Consider the following 17,774-nt stretch of genomic DNA (forward strand, 5'->3'; position numbering starts at 1 on the left):
AAGCCACCATGAACAGGATGAACAAAAATCCCTGATGTTTTCATTCAACTCATCCTGCAGAAGCAGAGCCACAGACAAGCATTCAGGGTAAAGACCAGGAGAGGAGTGAGGCAGTGAGAGAGGGATTTTGTCTTAAATTTATTTTAGAGAGGGAGGGAGAGAGAAAGAGGGAGCTGGGAGAGAAACATTGATGTGAGAGAGATACATCGATGGGTTGCCTCCCACACACCCAGACTGAGGATCGAACCCAAAACCTAGGTATGTGCCCTGATGGGAAATTGAACCCATGACCCTCAGGTGCACAGGACAATGCTCTAACCAACTGAGCAGCACTGGCCAGGGCAAGAGAGGGATTTTTTAAAGCCCCAAAGGGATGTGTTAATTAGCAGGTTATGATAGGGCAACTGGAGCTCTGTTCTGCTGGAGCCCAGGGCAACTTTACAGAGCAGACCACAGGCTTGGCCCACTGAGACCAAGGGAGCCAGGGTGTTTCTCCACCAGCTCCTGTCTGTGGTTGCGGGCTGCCAGGGGTGACACTTCCAGCCTTCCCCACACAAGGGCAATGGACTTTGTTATGGGAGACAGTCCTAATTGATGAGATTGTGAGGGAAATTTGTGGGGAGCACCTGCCCATTTTCTTTTTTTTTTTTTGCAACAAAAGGGAAACTTTATTGAGGCCCCGTGGCCACGGGGTTCAGGTAAGATGTCGCCCTGCGGGCAAGGAGGTCGTGGAAGGGCCTTATTTGACCCTCTCCTTGGGGCGCAGGTTACTGGTGTGGCTCCACCTCTTGCGGCAGTTGACAGCGCGGGGGTGCAGGTGGGCATAACACTTGCAGCAGATCATGCTGTTGCAGCGCTAGTTCTGGGCGAGCTGGCGGAGGGAAGGCTCGTGACGCCACCCTGCAGAGGAAGCACCAAGCGCAGGGTAGACTCTGAATACTGTAGTGTGAGAGGGTGCGGCCATCCTCCAGCTGCTTGTCCACCAAAATCAGACGCTGCTGGTCAGGCGGGATGCCCTTCTTGTCTTGGATTTTAGCTTTGAAATTCAAAATGGTGTCACTGGGCTCAGAGTCAAGGGTGACAGTCTTGCCAGTCAGGGTCTTCACAAAGATCTGCATCTCTGCGTCTGCTGGGGAGGCTGCTCAACTGCCTTGGTGAAGAGAAAGAAGGTGGCAGACCACCCCACTTTCTTCACCCACCTTTGAGCATACATTCTAGAAGTACACATAGCTTTGCCCAGACACCCACCCCCATCTCTACCCCTTTGCCATCCCCAGGAGGAATATGTCCAGGAGGGCATCCGCTGGACCCCCATCCAGTACTTCAACAACAAAATCGTCTGCGACCTCATTGAAAACAAGCTGGTGAGAGCCAGGCCAGCTTTAGGGGGTCTCAGTGAGCCTCAGAGCTGAGCCTAGGAGACCTGGGAGAGATGGGAGGGGGTAATGGTCTCCATAGGCCCCTCTCTACCAAGGAGCACAACTGACACACCCCATCAACCTCACCCATTCATTCTGCCCACCTGCTTGCCCTCCACTCATTCACTCAACGAACATTCCCCTGGGCAGCATGCTCAGGGACAGAGGTCAGTGCTGCTCAGGACAGGTCCCCCATCAGACACCCCAGTCTGGGAAAGGTGCAGAGGCATGGATCTCTTCTGGGGTCCCTCACCCCATCCTGCACACCAAGGAGCTTTCACAGCAGCCCCACACACAGATTTGGGCCCCACCACCACCTTTTGCTCTTATATTTGGAAGTCCCCCCGACACACTTTCACCCCAGTGAAGGTCTCTATAAAGGAGTTCGGGCAGAGTAGGGCCAGGCTGAGTGACTGCCACCTCCCCATGACCGCAGAGCCCCCCAGGCATCATGAGTGTGCTGGACGACGTGTGCGCCACCATGCACGCTACAGGGGGTGGCGCCGACCAGACGCTGCTGCAGAAGCTGCAGGCAGCTGTGGGCACCCATGAGCACTTCAACAGCTGGAGTGCCGGCTTCGTCATCCACCACTACGCTGGCAAGGTGAGAAGAACCTGCCTCCCCCTGCCTCCCCCTACCCCACTGACCCGGGGTCTCCAGGCTGCAGCCTCCCACCTCCTAACGGAAGGAGCTCCTGGGGACCCCTCGCCAGGGCTGCAGAATTCTACCCACCCCCTTCTCCAACCCTACCAAACTGACCAGAAACAAGGACCCCATTCACTGATTCCCCAGAAATTGGCCTGAGACCCCCACCATGCCTTCAGTCAGAGCTGCAGAAACTCACTGGCCCCTTATCAAGGCCACAGCCCCCCCTACTAACAGGACAGCTCCCCCTTACAGGACAGAAACTTCCTCAAATGACCCCAGATTGGGCAGCAGACTCCCAAACCCCAATCTTAGCTGTAAACCCCACTGACCTCTGATTCAGGAGAGAGCCCACAACCTTCTGACCCTAACCTGCAGACTCTCCCTTTGACCTGGCTTGCTACAGCCCACCGGTCCCTAAAATGGGCTGGAGCTCCTGTCTGCTGAGCCAGGGAATACCCACAGGCAGCACTCCGGAGAGCCCCTGCCTTGGATGGCAGACCCAGCCTACAAGCCTTGCTGAAGTCCCCCAGAATCTCCAGCCACTTCTGTAACTTTCCCCTTGACACAGCCTCCCATCCCCTCAATTGACTACAACACAGATGCTCTGACCTTTTAACTCCAAATTAAGTAGCAGCTCTCAACCCCGGGGACCTTCTGCCCAGGCTACAGCCCCCCAAAATCTGGGCTATACCATCACCTCCCCCTGCTTCTGATCCAGGTTACCTGGACTGTAACACCAGCTCCCCTCACCTCTGACCCAGACTGCAGCTCCCACCTTCTAATTTCAACTTGAACATCAGACGCACAGGGACCCCAGGCCCCAGCTGCTGCCCCACCCCTTCTTCTGAACCATAGCTACTACCCCCCATTCTCTCACCCCAGAGCAGCACCCCCTGACCATCTGGGCTGTACGCCCCCCTACCCACCCTGGCCTCGGCCCCTCACTCCTCCCATGCCTCTCCCTTCAGGTCTCCTATGATGTCAGTGGCTTTTGCGAGAGGAACCGAGATGTTCTCTTCTCCGACCTCATAGAGCTGATGCAGACCAGTGAGCAGTGAGTGGTCCTGGGCGTGGGGACATCTGGGCAGAACCCACCCCTGGGGATGGAGGAGACCCGGGGACCATCCCATCTTTCCCAGAGCTCCCATCACATCACAGACTTTGTCAAGGTGGCTGTGTGGCCAAGACAGTATTTCTAGTGGCTGGTTCTGATTCAACAGTAACCCTTCCAGTGCTCGCTCTACAAACCCAAGCATTTGGTGCAGACAGCTTCCCCTTTCCATGCAATGAGAACACATCGCACCCTACATTTTTCTGTACTGACACATATGGATCTATCTCCCTGACCACAGCTACATGCCAGGTACCATCTTTTGACCTTTTTTAAAAATATATATGTCTTTATTGATTTCAGAGAGAGGAAGGGAGAGGGAGAGAGAGAGAAACATCAATGATGAGAGAATCATGATCGGCTGCCTCCTGCACGCTCCCTACCAGGGATCGAACCCACAACCCGGGCATGTGCCCCTACTGGGAATTGAACCGCAACCTCCTGGATCATAGGTCAATGCTCAACAGTGAGCCACACCGGCCAGGCCATCTTTTGACTTTCTATACCTCAAAATTTTGTTCAAGCTCTGCTGGGGACCAGGCACAATTTGAACTTGTGAGGATGGATGACACAGGTCAGAGAACACAGCTGCTCTCACCGAGCCGACAGGTTGAACCAGGGAAAAAAGCCAACAGAATCTAGCACAGACAGTGGTTCTGAAAGGGCTGACAGTGGTTTCTGGACCGGCGACATGGGCCTCGTCTGAGCTGGTTACAAATGCAGAATCCCAGGCTCCACCCCAAGCAGACAGAATCAAAATCTGGATTTTATTAGCAAGACCCTCACCACCACCCCCAGGACCCATGTGGAAATCAGAGTGTGAGATTCACTGGTCTAGAGCAGCCATTTTTAACCTTTTTCATCTCACAGCACATAAATTAATTACAAAAATTCTGAGGCACACCAAAAAATAATTATATTTTTTGCCAATCTGACCAAAACAGGTATAATTTTGATTCACTGACACTGGACAGTTATTGTTGTGTTGGCTGTGATTTTTTTATTTGACAATCTAAGGGAAAAGATGTCAGTGCCCCTGACTAGTCAGGCACTGCAAGTTTTAAAAATTCTTGTGGGACACTGGTTGACAATCGCTGATCTAGAGCAGTGCTGTCCAATACATTCCACACCTAACAGAATTCAAGTTACATAAGCAATTTTTTTAAATAATAGCCTTATTCAGGTATAATCGACATACCATGAAATGCACCCAATTTAAGAAGCGATTTTTACTACAGACTTGGACAGCTATCACCACAGTCCAATTTGGAACATTTGCATCACCCCATAAAGATCCCCTGTGATGAACTGCAGGCAATCCCCAACCCCACCGCCTTTGTAATTTTAAATTTTAAAGTGTGCTGTGTAAGCACACTTGAAAAGTAAAAATGTGAACAGGTGAAGTTGTAAAATGTTTTCCTTAAATCACTATACCCAAAAAATTATCATCTCAACAGGCAATCAATATTTAAAAATTAATGAAATATTTTACATTCGCTTTTTCCATACTGCATATTCTTTGAAATCCAGGGTATATTTTAACACTTACAGTACATCTCAATTCAGACAGGCCGAGTTTCAAGGTTCTCAGTAACCACATGTGACCAGTGGCCACCGTACTGGAAGGCGCACAGCTGTGGTTCTCAAAGTCGGGTCTCTGGACCAGCAGCATCAGCATCCCCTGGGAACATGTTAGAAATTACAGGGCGGCAGCCCAGGGCTGTGATTGAGAAACCCAAGGGGCAGGGCAAGGCAATCTGTGTTTAACAAACTTGCCTGGTGATTCTGGTGCCCACTGAAGTCTGAGAGCCATTGGGACCAGTGTTGTGGAAAAAAAACTAAGCTGATAAAGGGATAGCGAGTAGAGAGGGCACTATTCTTTTTTTCCCTTTAATTTTTTAATTGTGATAAAATACACATAATATAAAATTGCCCTTTCCACCATTTTAAAGTATACAAGTCAGTAGCATTAAGAACATTCTCAGTATTGTGCAACCATCACCATTATCTAGTTCCAGCACTTTTTCATCCCCCAAAATGGATGGAAAAGTGCTGGAACTAGATACATATTAAGCAGTCCATTCATTCTGTGGTCAGGGAAGATCTCCCTGAGATGAGAGAGGGAGCCTGATGTACCAGAGCGTACTTAACTGACACCCTGATGATGGACGCTTAGGCTGTGTCCATCTCTGACAATCACAGCAGGGCCACAGCAGCAAGCACCCACATCCCACATGCAAGCCCTACATGTAAGAAGGTTCCTGCAAGGGGTCCTGCCCCTGCTGCCCAAGGTGCTGCATCACTGGATATATTTTCCTACTTCATTTAACTTTTTCCTACTTTACTTGCTCCACCAAGTCATGCATGGTCATGGAAGAAGTAACAGAGCAAACAATCAAGGAACCAAAAGGACAAAACCAACCTTCCGATTGTCAACATCTCACCCTCCACATTCAGAAAGAACTATGCTTTTCAGGATGCCCTCTGCATCACAGCCCCACTTCTGGGAGAGGGCAACCCACGATCCAGCTGCACCTCCAACCCTTTCTCTCTCCTTGCCTAGTGCCTTCCTCCGGATGCTCTTCCCTGAGAAGCTGGATGTAGACAAGAAGGGGCGCCCCAGCACTGCTGGCTCCAAGATCAAGGTGAGCCTTAGAGCAGGCAAGGAGGAGCTGGGCATGTGGAAGTCGGTGTCTGTCTCTCTTGCATTCCAGGCCCTCTGCCCCTGTCTCTGGCACCCTGTCCAGAAGGGTCTTCTTCCAGCTCTGGGTTATGGGGCTTGGACCAGCTTCCTCAACAGGCCCCTAACTCCCCAAATTCAGAAGTAGACCATCACCTTAATTTTTTTTTTTTTTTTTTGGTCTTTTGATCATTTGCCACTTTTTAAAAATTGTGATAAAATATACATAATGTAAAATATAACATCTTAACCATTAAGTGTACATACAGTTCAGTGGCATTAAGTACATTCCCATTGTTGTACAACCAACCCCACCATCCATCTCCAGAACTCTTTTCACCTTGTCAAACTGAAACTATGTCCCCATTAAACACTAACTCCCCACCCCCAGCCCCCAGCCCCTGGCAACCACTATCTACTTTATGTCTCTATGGATCTGACTCCTCTAGAGACCTCCTATGAGTGGAATCATACAGTATTTATCCTTTTGTGCCTGGCTTATTTCACTTAGCATAATGAAAGTTTCATCCATGTTATAGCGTGAGAATTTCCTTCCTTTTTAAAGCATAGTATTCCATTGTGTGCATACACTGCTTTTTCTTATCTATCCCTTTGTTGATGGACACCTGGGTTGTTTCTGCCTTTTAGCTATTGTGAACAGTGCTGCTATGGACATGGGTGTACCATCCTAGTAATATTTAATAACCACGTATTGAGTACTTGTCAGTGCTGGTAGCAAATTCAGGACACTTTACACACGTGGGACTAGTCCCACCTGGCAGATGGGGGAGGCCAAGGCTCAGGGAGGTGCAGTCACTGGCCCAGATCACACAGTAGAGCCACGATCAACACCAGGGTCTCCTGCTATCTCTCCAAACACCCCCCACCTGGAACTAATTCCTTTCTAGTCTCCACAGAGGGATTAAAATGTATAGCCAGGGCTGGCCTCTCCAGCACACACACAAGATTCTCTACCTCCAAAGTCTTGGAGGACAGGTAGGGATGTTCTGAGGGACATGAATTCCCTGAGGGCTTAGTTACTCCATCAACAAACATTTGCAGTTCCCCACACGCAGTGTGTCTCTGTCTCCTGGGCTGTATCCAGGGTGGGAGGAGAAAGGGGCCAGAGGGTCCCATTTGTGCACCACCCCGCTGCTTTCTCCTCTGCCTCAGAAACAAGCCAACGACCTGGTTGCCACACTGAAGAAGTGCACACCCCACTATATCCGCTGCATCAAACCCAACGAGACCAAGAGGCCCCGTGACTGGGAGGAGAGCAGGTGATGCCTAGCCTAGCTTGACCAATCCACACTGCGTGTCCCCAGAATGGCCCTCCCTCTGGAACCCTCCTGGGGTTGTATGACATTGCAGGACTAACCCAGGCTGACCCCTAGGACTAGTGCAAAGGCCCTCAGGGCCTCGGGGTTACACCTAGAACTGACCAAGACCCCCGCAGACCCCAGGGATGGCCCCAGACTGACTGGAGGATAACCCAGAGATTAGCACAGTCCCCAGACCCCAGGACCCACTCTAGAAGTGACTGGCCACAGAACCAACACAGGCTCCTCCTCCCAGAACCCAGGCCCCACTCCACAGAACTGATTCTCTAGGACCAGGGCTAAACTCCCAGACCTCAGCCCCCATACTGCCTCCAGCAGACCCCTCCCACTCCTAGGACTGGCGAGGCCCCCAGCATGGGACTCAGGCTGCCTTCCCTCCAGGGTCAAGCACCAGGTCGAGTATCTGGGCCTGAAGGAGAACATCCGGGTCCGCCGGGCAGGCTTTGCCTACCGCCGCCAGTTCGCCAAGTTCCTACAGAGGTGAGGTGCCCTGCCACTCCTGGCCCTAACCGCCACCTGCAGAATACCCACCAGCTGAACCATCTCCTCAAACCCTCCCAAACCTTCTGCCACCAGGTATGCCATTCTGACCCCCCAGACATGGCCACACTGGCATGGGGACGAGCGTCAGGGGGTCCAGCACCTGCTGCGCGCAGTCAACATGGAACAGGACCAATACCAGATGGGGAGCACCAAGGTCTTTGTCAAGAACCCCGAATCAGTAAGTGTGTGTGTGAGACAGACAGACAAGACGCCTGAATCACTTGCACAGGCTCAGGTCCTGCTCTTTAGGCCACTGTATGACCCTGAACATGTTTCCTCACCCCTCTGAGTCTCAGTTTCTCCATTTGGAAAGTGAGGAGAGGAACAGCTTCCCTTCAGGACTGGAGTGAGGATTAGACATAACAGGAAATCCCCTGCACAGTGCCTGGCACATAGTAGGTGATCAGAAAAACCTAAATTAGCTGGACAGTCCTTGGTGGCCAGGAAGCAGGTAGAGAAACACAAGCTGCCTGAGATGACAAGCCCCTTGGAAAGCATAAGGACGCGGGGCTTGTCCAGAATGTCCTTTTGTCCAGCTCCCATTCTTTTTTCTTTCTTTTCTCCCTTCTCCATGTCCTTTCTCTCCTTTTTCCTGTCCTGTTCTATTTCCTCTTTTCTTCCTTCACTCCTTCATTCATGAACACATCGAGTCCCTGAGCCTGAGACTCATGTCAAAGTGGCAATTTCTTTTTTCTTTTTAATATGTTTTTATTGATTTCAGAGAGAGGAAGGGAGAGGGAGAGATAGAAACACCAATGATGAGAGTCACCAATCGGCTGCCTCCTGCCCGTCCCCCACTGGGGACCGAGTCCGCAACCCCAGCATGTGCCCCGACCGGGAATCGAACTGTGACCTCCTGGTTCACAGGTCGATGCTCAACCACTGAGCCACACCGGCTGAGCAAAGTGGCAGTTTTCTTATCCACGACCAGCCTCGGTTCTGATATATCAAAGACAAACCTCACTGCCCATGCTCCAGCATAGGAACAGTCCCCCTCCAAAGAGCTATCATCAGCTTTCAGCCCTTTATCAAAAGGCCGGAAGCACTACCCACTCTATGCTGCCTCTGCTTTCAGGGAGAAAGCAAACAAAGCACTGATGAGGAATATGTCCTTTGGGCCTCGTGTACACAGCGACAATAGTGAATGCTGTATTATATACTTGACAGTTGCTAAGACTTCAGTGTTCTTACCACACAAAAGAAATGGTAACTATGTTGAGGTGATGGAGGTGTTGGCTGACCTACAGTGGTCATCATTTTGCAACATATAGGTATATCAAATCAACTCACATACACTTTTAAACTTCCACAGTGTTATATGTCCATTATATCTCAATAAAGCCGAAGGAAGTTCTTAAAAAAACGACGAGATCAACAAAAACCAGGGCAAGGAATCCCCTAAGTGCTTGCCTAGCACCCTGCTTCTATGTGAGGTTGGGAAGCAAACAGGGAGATGACCACCTCAGTGAGCTTAACTAGTTCACCGGGCTCCCAGGCGGATGCTGAGTTCCCCAGTCCGGGGTAAGCTGGAACAGCAGGGAACAGTGTGCTGGGGGGGCAGGGCAGGGCCAGCCAGGTGCCTCGGCGCCTGCACGATCATAGCACCCGTTCTGCTGGCACCTTTGGGACTTGAAGCAGACAGCCAGGAGACTGCTGAGATGATTGCCTTGACCTTACTGTACTTACAAGTAACTTCTCTCACCAAACCAAAAGCAACACAGGGGTGGACACTCTCCAGATTTCACAGCTACAGAAACAGCCTGTCTTGGGAGGCTGGGATCTTTGTCCCCAAATCTGTCCACATCTACCTCCTAGAGCTTTTTCCTATGGATGTACTTTGCTCCAAAATATAAAAAGTCTGGAGTCACATTCAAAGTAGATATTGTTACTAACAGAAACTTATCACAAACCAAAATTGTCCATGGCTAAAATTACACCTGAAACAATTCAATTTGTAACAGATAAGAAAGAAGAAGAAAAAATGGAGAGAGGGAGGGGAAGAAAATAGGATGGGCAGGAGAGAGAATCTATCTTGCTGGTTACTGCCAGACTGTACGATCTGACTCTGAAACATAATATTGACACTGGAAAAAAATAGACAAAATAAAGCTAGTTCTGGCTAAAACTACAGAAGGGAAAATCAAATTTTTACAAAAATTGTGCTCTGCACATTTTGAGACTGCAATTTGAATAATAAAATTCACAAAAGTAAGGTTGATAGGAAATTTTTATAACAACAAAAAAAAATCCTGCAAATTTGCACAGGAAATAAAAATGATCCTGGTAAGAATAATTTTAGTGAAATGAAAACAGAAAAACAAACAAACAGCTTAACTGTGCTATATCAAAAACTGATCAAGGAATTAAGTGAACCTAATGGAGTTGGAGCCTCTCTCAACCACAAATGCACTTATGTGAGATGATTCTGAATTGGATTGTTTCTTGTAAACATGGACACAAAATATTCTTGGATGTGTTATACACCTGTTGGCCTTCACTGCCCATCATCTCAGGTATATTAGTTTCCTGTGGCTGCTGTAACCAAGTATCACAAACTGGATGGCTTAACCCAACAGAAACCACCCTAACCTTTGGTGGTTGACAGTGATCTATGGCATTCCTAGGTTTATAGATGCATCACTGCAATATCTGCCCGCCATCACATTGCCTTCTCCTCTGTGTCTGGGTCCAAATTTTCCTCCTCTAAGGACACCAGTCACATTGGATTTAGGGCCCACCCTACCCCAGTATGACCTCATTTGAACATGATTACATCTGCAAAGACCCCTGTAAGGTCACATTCACAGGTTCTGGGTGGACATGAATTTTGGGGGAGAACCTATTCAACCCAGTCCTCCAGGATAACCTCCGATTTGGGTCCTGTCTCAGTCCCCTTAAGCACACCTACCCTTGCCCTCTGCAGCATAAAGGAGATGCATTTTTAACTCTATAGACAGGAAGATCTATTTCCCAAATTGAAAACAAATCCTCTTTACTGGGCAGAAATCACAAGGTTAGGAACACTTGTCGCATTTTCCTGAACAGCTAAAGGGAAGAAGGTTCCTGTTTGACTGACTCACTCTCAGTTCTGCAGGCTGGTGTCCCCTTATTCATACCTGTCCCCCTCAGCAAACCATAGAATGCACTTACCTGCCCTCCAGACAACCTATATAAGGCATTACCCGGACACATTTTGCATACAGACCCACCAACCATAGAATACTAGAGAAACAAAAGAACACATACATATAAAACTGCAATGTTGACTTTGTTTTTTAATTCCTGGTGAGAAGACTCCCAACCTTTTACAGTCAGTTATAAACGCCCAGTTATAAAAATCCTCCAAGATATATTTTTAAAGTGCATTTGAACCAAGTATCTGTAGAATTCTTTTAGTCCTTGCAGGAAATCTTGGGGTTTCTGGAAGACATCAACCACCTTGGTCAGCAAGGTGGGTAGCCAGGCTTTGAGCAGTGATGGATATTTGTGTATTTGAGAAACCCCTTGAGTGGTTAATTATTTTTCTAAATAAAGCCCAATTTCATTTTCAATATTTCCCATCTTCACTGATTGACAATGCTGTCCCTTTTACCACTATATGTATGTTTGAATTAGGATATTTCCCAGCCTTCTGTCCCATTTCAATTGATTGTTCCAGTCCTTGACCAGCACCCCACTGATTTTATCACTGTAGATTTATAACCTTTCATATCCAGTGGGTTCCTCTCCTTGATATGTTCACCTGTTATTATTCCAAATAAACAAATATCTTTAATGGAATTTCCACTCTGATTTGGTCAAATACAGTTTATTCCCTAAGCAACTTCTGGATCAAGACCCTTAAAACTCAAAAGTCTGGCCCCAGCCAGGTGGCTCAATTGTTTGGAGCATCTTCCTGTACACCAAAAAGGTTGCAGGTTCTATGCCCAGTTGGGGTGCTTACAGGAGGCAGCCGATCAGTATGTCTCTCTCACATCGGTGTTTCTCTCTCTCTCTAAAAATCCATAAACATATTCTCAGGTGAAGATTAAAAAAAAAAAAAGGCCTTCAAAAGTCTGCTTTCTGCAAAGATTCCTTTCCCAGGCCACCATGTATGGCTGTGCAGGTTGTACACGGCACAACCACATAGTTGCCAGTCACATCACAAGCCTATATGTCAGATGTTCATGTTTACAGTATCTTGTTTTTCTAAAATGCACATTGATTCACATTTCTAACATCTCTGAAGTTGGGGTGCACCTCACATGAAAGGCATAACAGCTTAATAAGCAGTGTGAGAAACCATGATGTTATACCATTTCTGGCAACACCACATAGCTATAATAGGCAGAGCTGGGATTTGAACCCAACCAGACAAGCCAGTTATAATTTAATGCAGGGGCTTGTGCCACATATTGAGAGGGAATCTTGGGTCATGTCATTTGGAGGAAGGAATTTTTTTTTTTTTAATATATCTTTATTGATTTCAGAGAGGAAGGCAGAGGGAGAGAGAGATAGAAACATCAATGATGAGAGAGTCATTGATCGGCTGCCTCCTGCACACACCCCACTGAGGATCTAGCCCACAACCTGGGCATGTGCCCTGACCAGGAATTGAACCGCAATCTCCTGGACCCTAGGTCGATGCTCAACTGCTGAGCCACGCCCGGCAGGGCGGAGGAAGGAAATTTTGACCACAGTGTGGTAGCATGTGTGCAGGTGCCCCTGAACAAGAGCATGTAGGTGAAGTGGGCTGGAGAGAAACTGGAGACAGTGGCCCTGGGGAGACACCAGGACCCACCACCCCTCCATCTCGCCCAGCTCTTCCTTCTAGAGGAGATGCGAGAACGAAAGTTTGATGGCTTTGCCCGCACCATCCAGAAGGCCTGGCGGCGCCACGTGGCAATCCGGAAGTATGAGGAGATGCGGGAGGAAGGTGAGAGGCTGCAGGTGGGAGGCTAAGGGTGCAGACAGATGTACCTGGAAGAGCCAAGCCACAACCTCTGCCCCCCACTCTGTGTGCCCACAGCTTCCAACATCCTGCTGAACAAGAAGGAGCGGAGACGAAATAGCATCAATCGGAACTTTGTTGGGGACTACCTGGGACTGGAGGAGCGGCCAGAGCTGCGTCAGTTCCTGGGCAAGCGGGAGAGAGTGGATTTCGCTGACTCGGTCACCAAGTACGACCGCCGTTTCAAGGTGAGGCACTAGCAAGTGGGTATGTCCAAAGCCCTGGCTCCAGCCTGGCACCCCCATCAGAGGTACACCCTTACCTGGCCCAGACACACCTTTCCACGGGTATATATTCACCTAGTCTAGATACACCTATCCCATCATAGATATGTTCTCATCTGGCCAGGACACACCTGCCCACAGGTATATGTGTGACTAACATAGATACATCTGTCCATCAAATATGCCCTTATGTGGCCCAAACACACCTGTCCATTAGATGCATCTTCACCTGGCGGACACATCTGTCCACAATTACACACTTACCTCACCCAGAAGCCCTGACCACAGGGTCACCCTCACTTATCCTGGACACATTTATTCATTAGGTACACACACCCTCACCCAGTCTAAATTGATCTGTCAACTAGACATACCTTCACCTGGCCCAGACAGATACACCTATGCACAGGTACTCTCACCTGGCCTGGGTGCCCATGTCCAGCAGGTGTACCTTCACCCATCCTGTACCGGCTCAAACACCCCCTTCTAGCCATTATACCCTTACTTAGCCTCCTATTTATTATAATATAACCACTCATATACCTTTACACGGAGGGACACCCTCACCTGAACTGCCAGCACCACCCCTCTGCCTGGAATTGATCCCCATGCCCAGGGGTCCTGCCATCAGCCCCTCTGGTACTGCATCCTCACAGCCCATCAAGAGGGACCTGATCCTGACGCCCAGATGTGTTTATGTGATCGGGCGGGAGAAGGTGAAGAAGGGACCAGAGAAGGGCCAGGTGCGTGAGGTCCTGAAGAAGAAGCTGGAGATCCAGGCCCTGCGGGGAGTTTCCCTCAGGTGAGGCCAGGCACCCACCTGCTCCCCAGTCACCCTCGCCTGCCCCTTCAGCTGTCCTCATACTTGTCATCCCATCTGTAACCCTGACCATCTTACCTGCTGCTATACATATAACCCTCTCTTGGCCCTGTCACCTTCCCCTGCCCCCACACTCATGATCCTTATCTGCCAACGGCACCTGTCCCCTCAGCTGACTCCTTACCTGGCCCTTCTGCGCCTTCCCACGTCTCCGTTTCCCCTACCTGTGTAACTCCTCACCTGCCCCTTACCTGACCCTCCCCGGCTGCATCTCACATGTCGGTCCTTCTGCCGCCCTCACCTGTGACTACCACATGCCTTTCCTCCTGCCCTCCCCCAGCACGCGGCAGGACGACTTCTTCATCCTGCAAGAAGAGGCGGCCGACAGCTTCCTGGAAAGCATCTTCAAGACCGAGTTCGTCAGCCTGCTGTGCAAGCGCTTCGAGGAGGCAGCACGGAGACCCCTGCCCCTCACCTTCAGCGACACGTACGGCCCTCCCCCGCCGCCACCATCACCCTCCAGCCAGCCTAGGCACACCTCCCCGTCTCCCACCCCGCGGACCGGCCCAACTGCTCAGCCACCCCCGGCCCGGCCCGGCCCGGCAAGGATGGGGGGGCCTCCTACTTGGGAGGCGGCGCCCACACGGCTTCCTCCTCTCCCCACAGACTACAGTTCCGGGTGAAGAAAGAGGGCTGGGGCGGAGGTGGCACCCGCAGCGTCACTTTCTCGCGGGGCTCCGGGGACGTGGCGGTGCTCAAGGCTAGCAGCCGAGCCCTCGCAGTCAGCGTGGGCGACGGGCTGCCCAAAAGTTCCAGTGAGTCTGCGCAAAACTGGGGGTGGCGGCCCGAGTGGCGGAGCCAGCAAGGGACCCGCCGAGGCTGAAAGGGAGGAGCCCGTGAGGCCGGCCCAGAGCGGGGGAGGGCCATGGGGCGGGTCTAGAAGGACTTGGAGGAGGCGACCAATGGCTGGGCGAGAAATGCGAAGGGGGCGTGGCCCAAGAGGCAGCCTGTGAGGGGGCTAAAGGATGGGGGCAAGCCCTGGAGTGGGCGAGCCCAAAGAGCCAGTGAGGGGTGGTCCTGGAGAAGAGCGGCCCATCGCTGGGCGGAGCCAGGGAGCCTGAAGGGGCGGGCACTGGGCCGGAGCCAGAAAAGACAGGTTTGTGGGCGGGGCCAAGGGTCTGGTCTGGTCTGGCCACCACCTTCGAATCCTTTTTAGAGCCTACACGTAAAGGAATGGCTCAGGGAAAACCTCGAAGAGCGGCCCAGACCCCTTCCCGGGCAGCCCCTGGACCTCCCAGAGGTGAGGAGATGCCCCCCACTGTCTTCCCTTGCCTCTTGTGTGCTCCATGACCTAAGCCAAACTTGCTGTCAGCGAGATCTAACAAGCAGAGATGACCACTCTCTTCTTCTCTGTCCAGAACTCTCCATAGCTCCCCGTCTTCCACATAATAAAGGCTAAGGTTAGTTTGGTATTCAAAAGCGCTTCAAAATCCAACCCCTGCTATAACCACTCACCCCCTCTCTCCTCTCATCTTACACTCCTGTCATACAAGCTACATCTTACTTTGCCAACTTACCAAATTTGTTCTTACCACCCGGCCTTTGCTGGGGCTGTTTACTCTGCCTGTCTCCCAAATTCTCACTATACTTGAGTTCCCATTCATCCTCCAAGACCCACCCAAAAAAGCCCTCCTACAGAAGGGGGTGGGGAGAAATCTTACCCCTGCAGAACCTCTCTCTTGTCCCTCCTGGCTTCTGGGTCCTGCCCTCTGGCCCAGTCACCATACTGGATTGAGAGTGTCGCTGGCTCCTCTCTCAGACTGGGAATTTGGAGTCAAATCTTCCCCAAATACTCCTAGCAGCACCCTAATAAATGTCTCCATCCTTGCTCCTGCCACAGGTCTGGACCGCAATGGGGTGCCCCCCTCTGCCAGAGGGGGCCCCCTGCCCCTGGAGATCACATCTGGAAGGGGCTCTCAGCGACCTCCCCGAGGCCCTCCATCCTCAGCCCTAAGGGCCAGCAGACGCCCCCGGGCACGGCCCCCCTCTGAGCATAACACCGAATTCCTGAACGTGCCTGATCAGGGAGTGGCTGGGTACGTGGGGTGGGAGGGCAGCCCCAGGAGGTGAGCAAGCAGTGGGAGTATCTAGGGCTTTGATGAACACCCCCTGTGCCCACAGCATGCAGAGGAAGCGCAGCGTGGGGCAGCGGCCCGTGCCTGGTGTGGGCCGACCCAAGCCCCAGCCACGGATACATGGTCCAAGGTGCCGGGCACTGTACCAGTATGTAGGTCAAGACGTGGATGAGCTGAGCTTCAATGTCAATGAGGTCATTGAGATCCTCATGGAAGGTGTGTGTGCTGGGACAGAGGTGGGAGGGGCCAAAGCCCTGACACAGCCAGGCAGCCCCCTTTACCGCATGCCCATCCAACAGGAGAAAAGAGATGGGCAGCAGGCTCCCACGCCCAGCCAGGATACCGTCTTCTGAGCCAATGGCTACATAAGCTAGAGGCCTTCGGTGGAGGTCACTTCCTAAGCCACCTGGGAGCCTGGCCTCACTGCATCACACTAGTACCCCAGACTCATTTTTGTTACCTGTGAAACATAGGGCTAACAGCAGAACCTCAGAGACCCCTTGTGAGTAGGAAATGGGCCATGTCTGGATGGCCCAGGCCACTTCCTAACTTAGTCCCCTGGGCTACCCCCAGAGGGACCTGGGACTCAACAGCAGCCTCTGCAAGTGAGTGAGGAAGCCCCACTGGGGTCATTCCTGGGTCCACCATAGGGATTGAGGGGAGGGGCCTGTGGGAGATGAGGGAAGAGTCCAAGTGAATGGTCTGAAATAAGACTGTGAGCCAGTGACAAGGAAAGATCACGTGTGCATCCCTCCCTCCCTTCCTTCAATCTGTCACTCTCTTCAGCCTCTGCCTTGTGCCAGGTCAGTGGAAATGAGTAAGACAGACACTGAGCCAGCATGAAGGTTTCCCCTGGGGTGGGCTGGGTGGTGCCTCACACTCTCTTTTCTCCCACAGATTCATCAGGCTGGTGGAAAGGCCGGCTGCATGGCCAGGAGGGCCTCTTCCCCGGAAACTATGTGGAGAAGATCTGAATGGGGGGCCCAGATTCTGTCTGTCCTGCCAGGGAGCCAGGCCCTGCTGGCAGGGGTCTCATTTCCCTTGGTTGCATTAACCAGAAGGTCCAGCCTGGTCCAGTCCAGGCTCTGGGTGGGTCTGAGGGTCACCACTGCAGCTACTTCTGGGCCCTGGCCTCCCGTGTCACACCCATTTCCACCTGTGGCACACAGGGCTAACAGCAGAACCTACCTCCCAGCTACCTTGTGAGTATAAAATGAGTCGTGTCCTATCAGCAAAGCACGGCTCAAAGTAGGGAGGCCTTGACGAGTGTGACCTCCCTCCTTCTCCACTGAGGCAATAAATGTTTGCCGGGTAGAAGTATGAACTGACTGAGCGCCAAACTTCTCAGAACCCTGTGATGTAGGAGCAACAAACGCACCATTTTACAGGCGGAAAAAATGAAGGCTTGGAGGTTGAGTCACTTGCCCAAGATTCCACAGAGCCAAGCCTTAAAAAGCTTGTCTGTCCACTTGCCAGCTTCCAGAAACTGCATCCCAGCTTCCCTTTAGAAAATGGTCCAGTTGGTCCCGTCAGATCTGAATCTGCAGCCCCAAACCCATTTAGGACCTAACTGGACCCTGAGGAAGGAGAGAGGTCCCACATGGCCCCCCACAATTCACCCTAGCCACCCCTGTTCCCTACCCCCACCCCATGTCTGTGCCGCCTTGGCCCTCATTCACCTGGGGTCAAGATAGGTTCTGACATTCCAGGGCCCTGGCTTTCTGTATTTATGGTCACCGCTGAAGGGGACATCTGGAAACTGGTTTCCCCAGCTGTCTCCAAACCCATGCTGAAGTCTGAGCCTTTGAGAACTCCTTAAAATTGCAGCTGGAACCAGCTAGGCGTCCTGCCATTGTCTCAGCCT

General features: G+C 51.3%; 1 protein-coding gene and 1 pseudogene across 2 annotated transcripts in view; one reads left to right on the forward strand and one right to left on the reverse strand.

Annotated features, from left to right (window-relative positions):
- The window catches only part of MYO1F (myosin IF), a 31,576-nt gene extending 14,346 nt beyond the window's left edge, over positions 1-17,230 (forward strand). Inside the window, exons 13-28 of the mRNA XM_081136281.1 lie at positions 1,278-1,364; positions 1,855-2,022; positions 3,036-3,121; positions 5,742-5,823; positions 7,032-7,138; positions 7,580-7,678; positions 7,775-7,919; positions 12,542-12,656; positions 12,750-12,919; positions 13,612-13,757; positions 14,116-14,262; positions 14,442-14,590; positions 14,992-15,075; positions 15,676-15,871; positions 15,957-16,126; positions 16,808-17,230. Of these exons, the coding sequence (XP_080992407.1) occupies positions 1,278-1,364; positions 1,855-2,022; positions 3,036-3,121; positions 5,742-5,823; positions 7,032-7,138; positions 7,580-7,678; positions 7,775-7,919; positions 12,542-12,656; positions 12,750-12,919; positions 13,612-13,757; positions 14,116-14,262; positions 14,442-14,590; positions 14,992-15,075; positions 15,676-15,871; positions 15,957-16,126; positions 16,808-16,884 (2,028 nt within the window). The 3' untranslated portion in view covers positions 16,885-17,230. The remainder of the gene's footprint in view (positions 1-1,277; positions 1,365-1,854; positions 2,023-3,035; positions 3,122-5,741; positions 5,824-7,031; positions 7,139-7,579; positions 7,679-7,774; positions 7,920-12,541; positions 12,657-12,749; positions 12,920-13,611; positions 13,758-14,115; positions 14,263-14,441; positions 14,591-14,991; positions 15,076-15,675; positions 15,872-15,956; positions 16,127-16,807) is intronic.
- LOC308556745 (ubiquitin-ribosomal protein eL40 fusion protein pseudogene) lies at positions 740-1,123 on the reverse strand (annotated as a pseudogene). Its single transcript has one exon. The product of its transcript is annotated as a ubiquitin-ribosomal protein eL40 fusion protein pseudogene (transcript).
- Positions 17,231-17,774: the final 544 nt, after the last annotated feature.

This window comes from Miniopterus schreibersii, assembly GCF_964146895.1.
Source record: "Miniopterus schreibersii genome assembly, chromosome: 4".
NCBI lineage: Eukaryota > Metazoa > Chordata > Mammalia > Chiroptera > Miniopteridae > Miniopterus > Miniopterus schreibersii.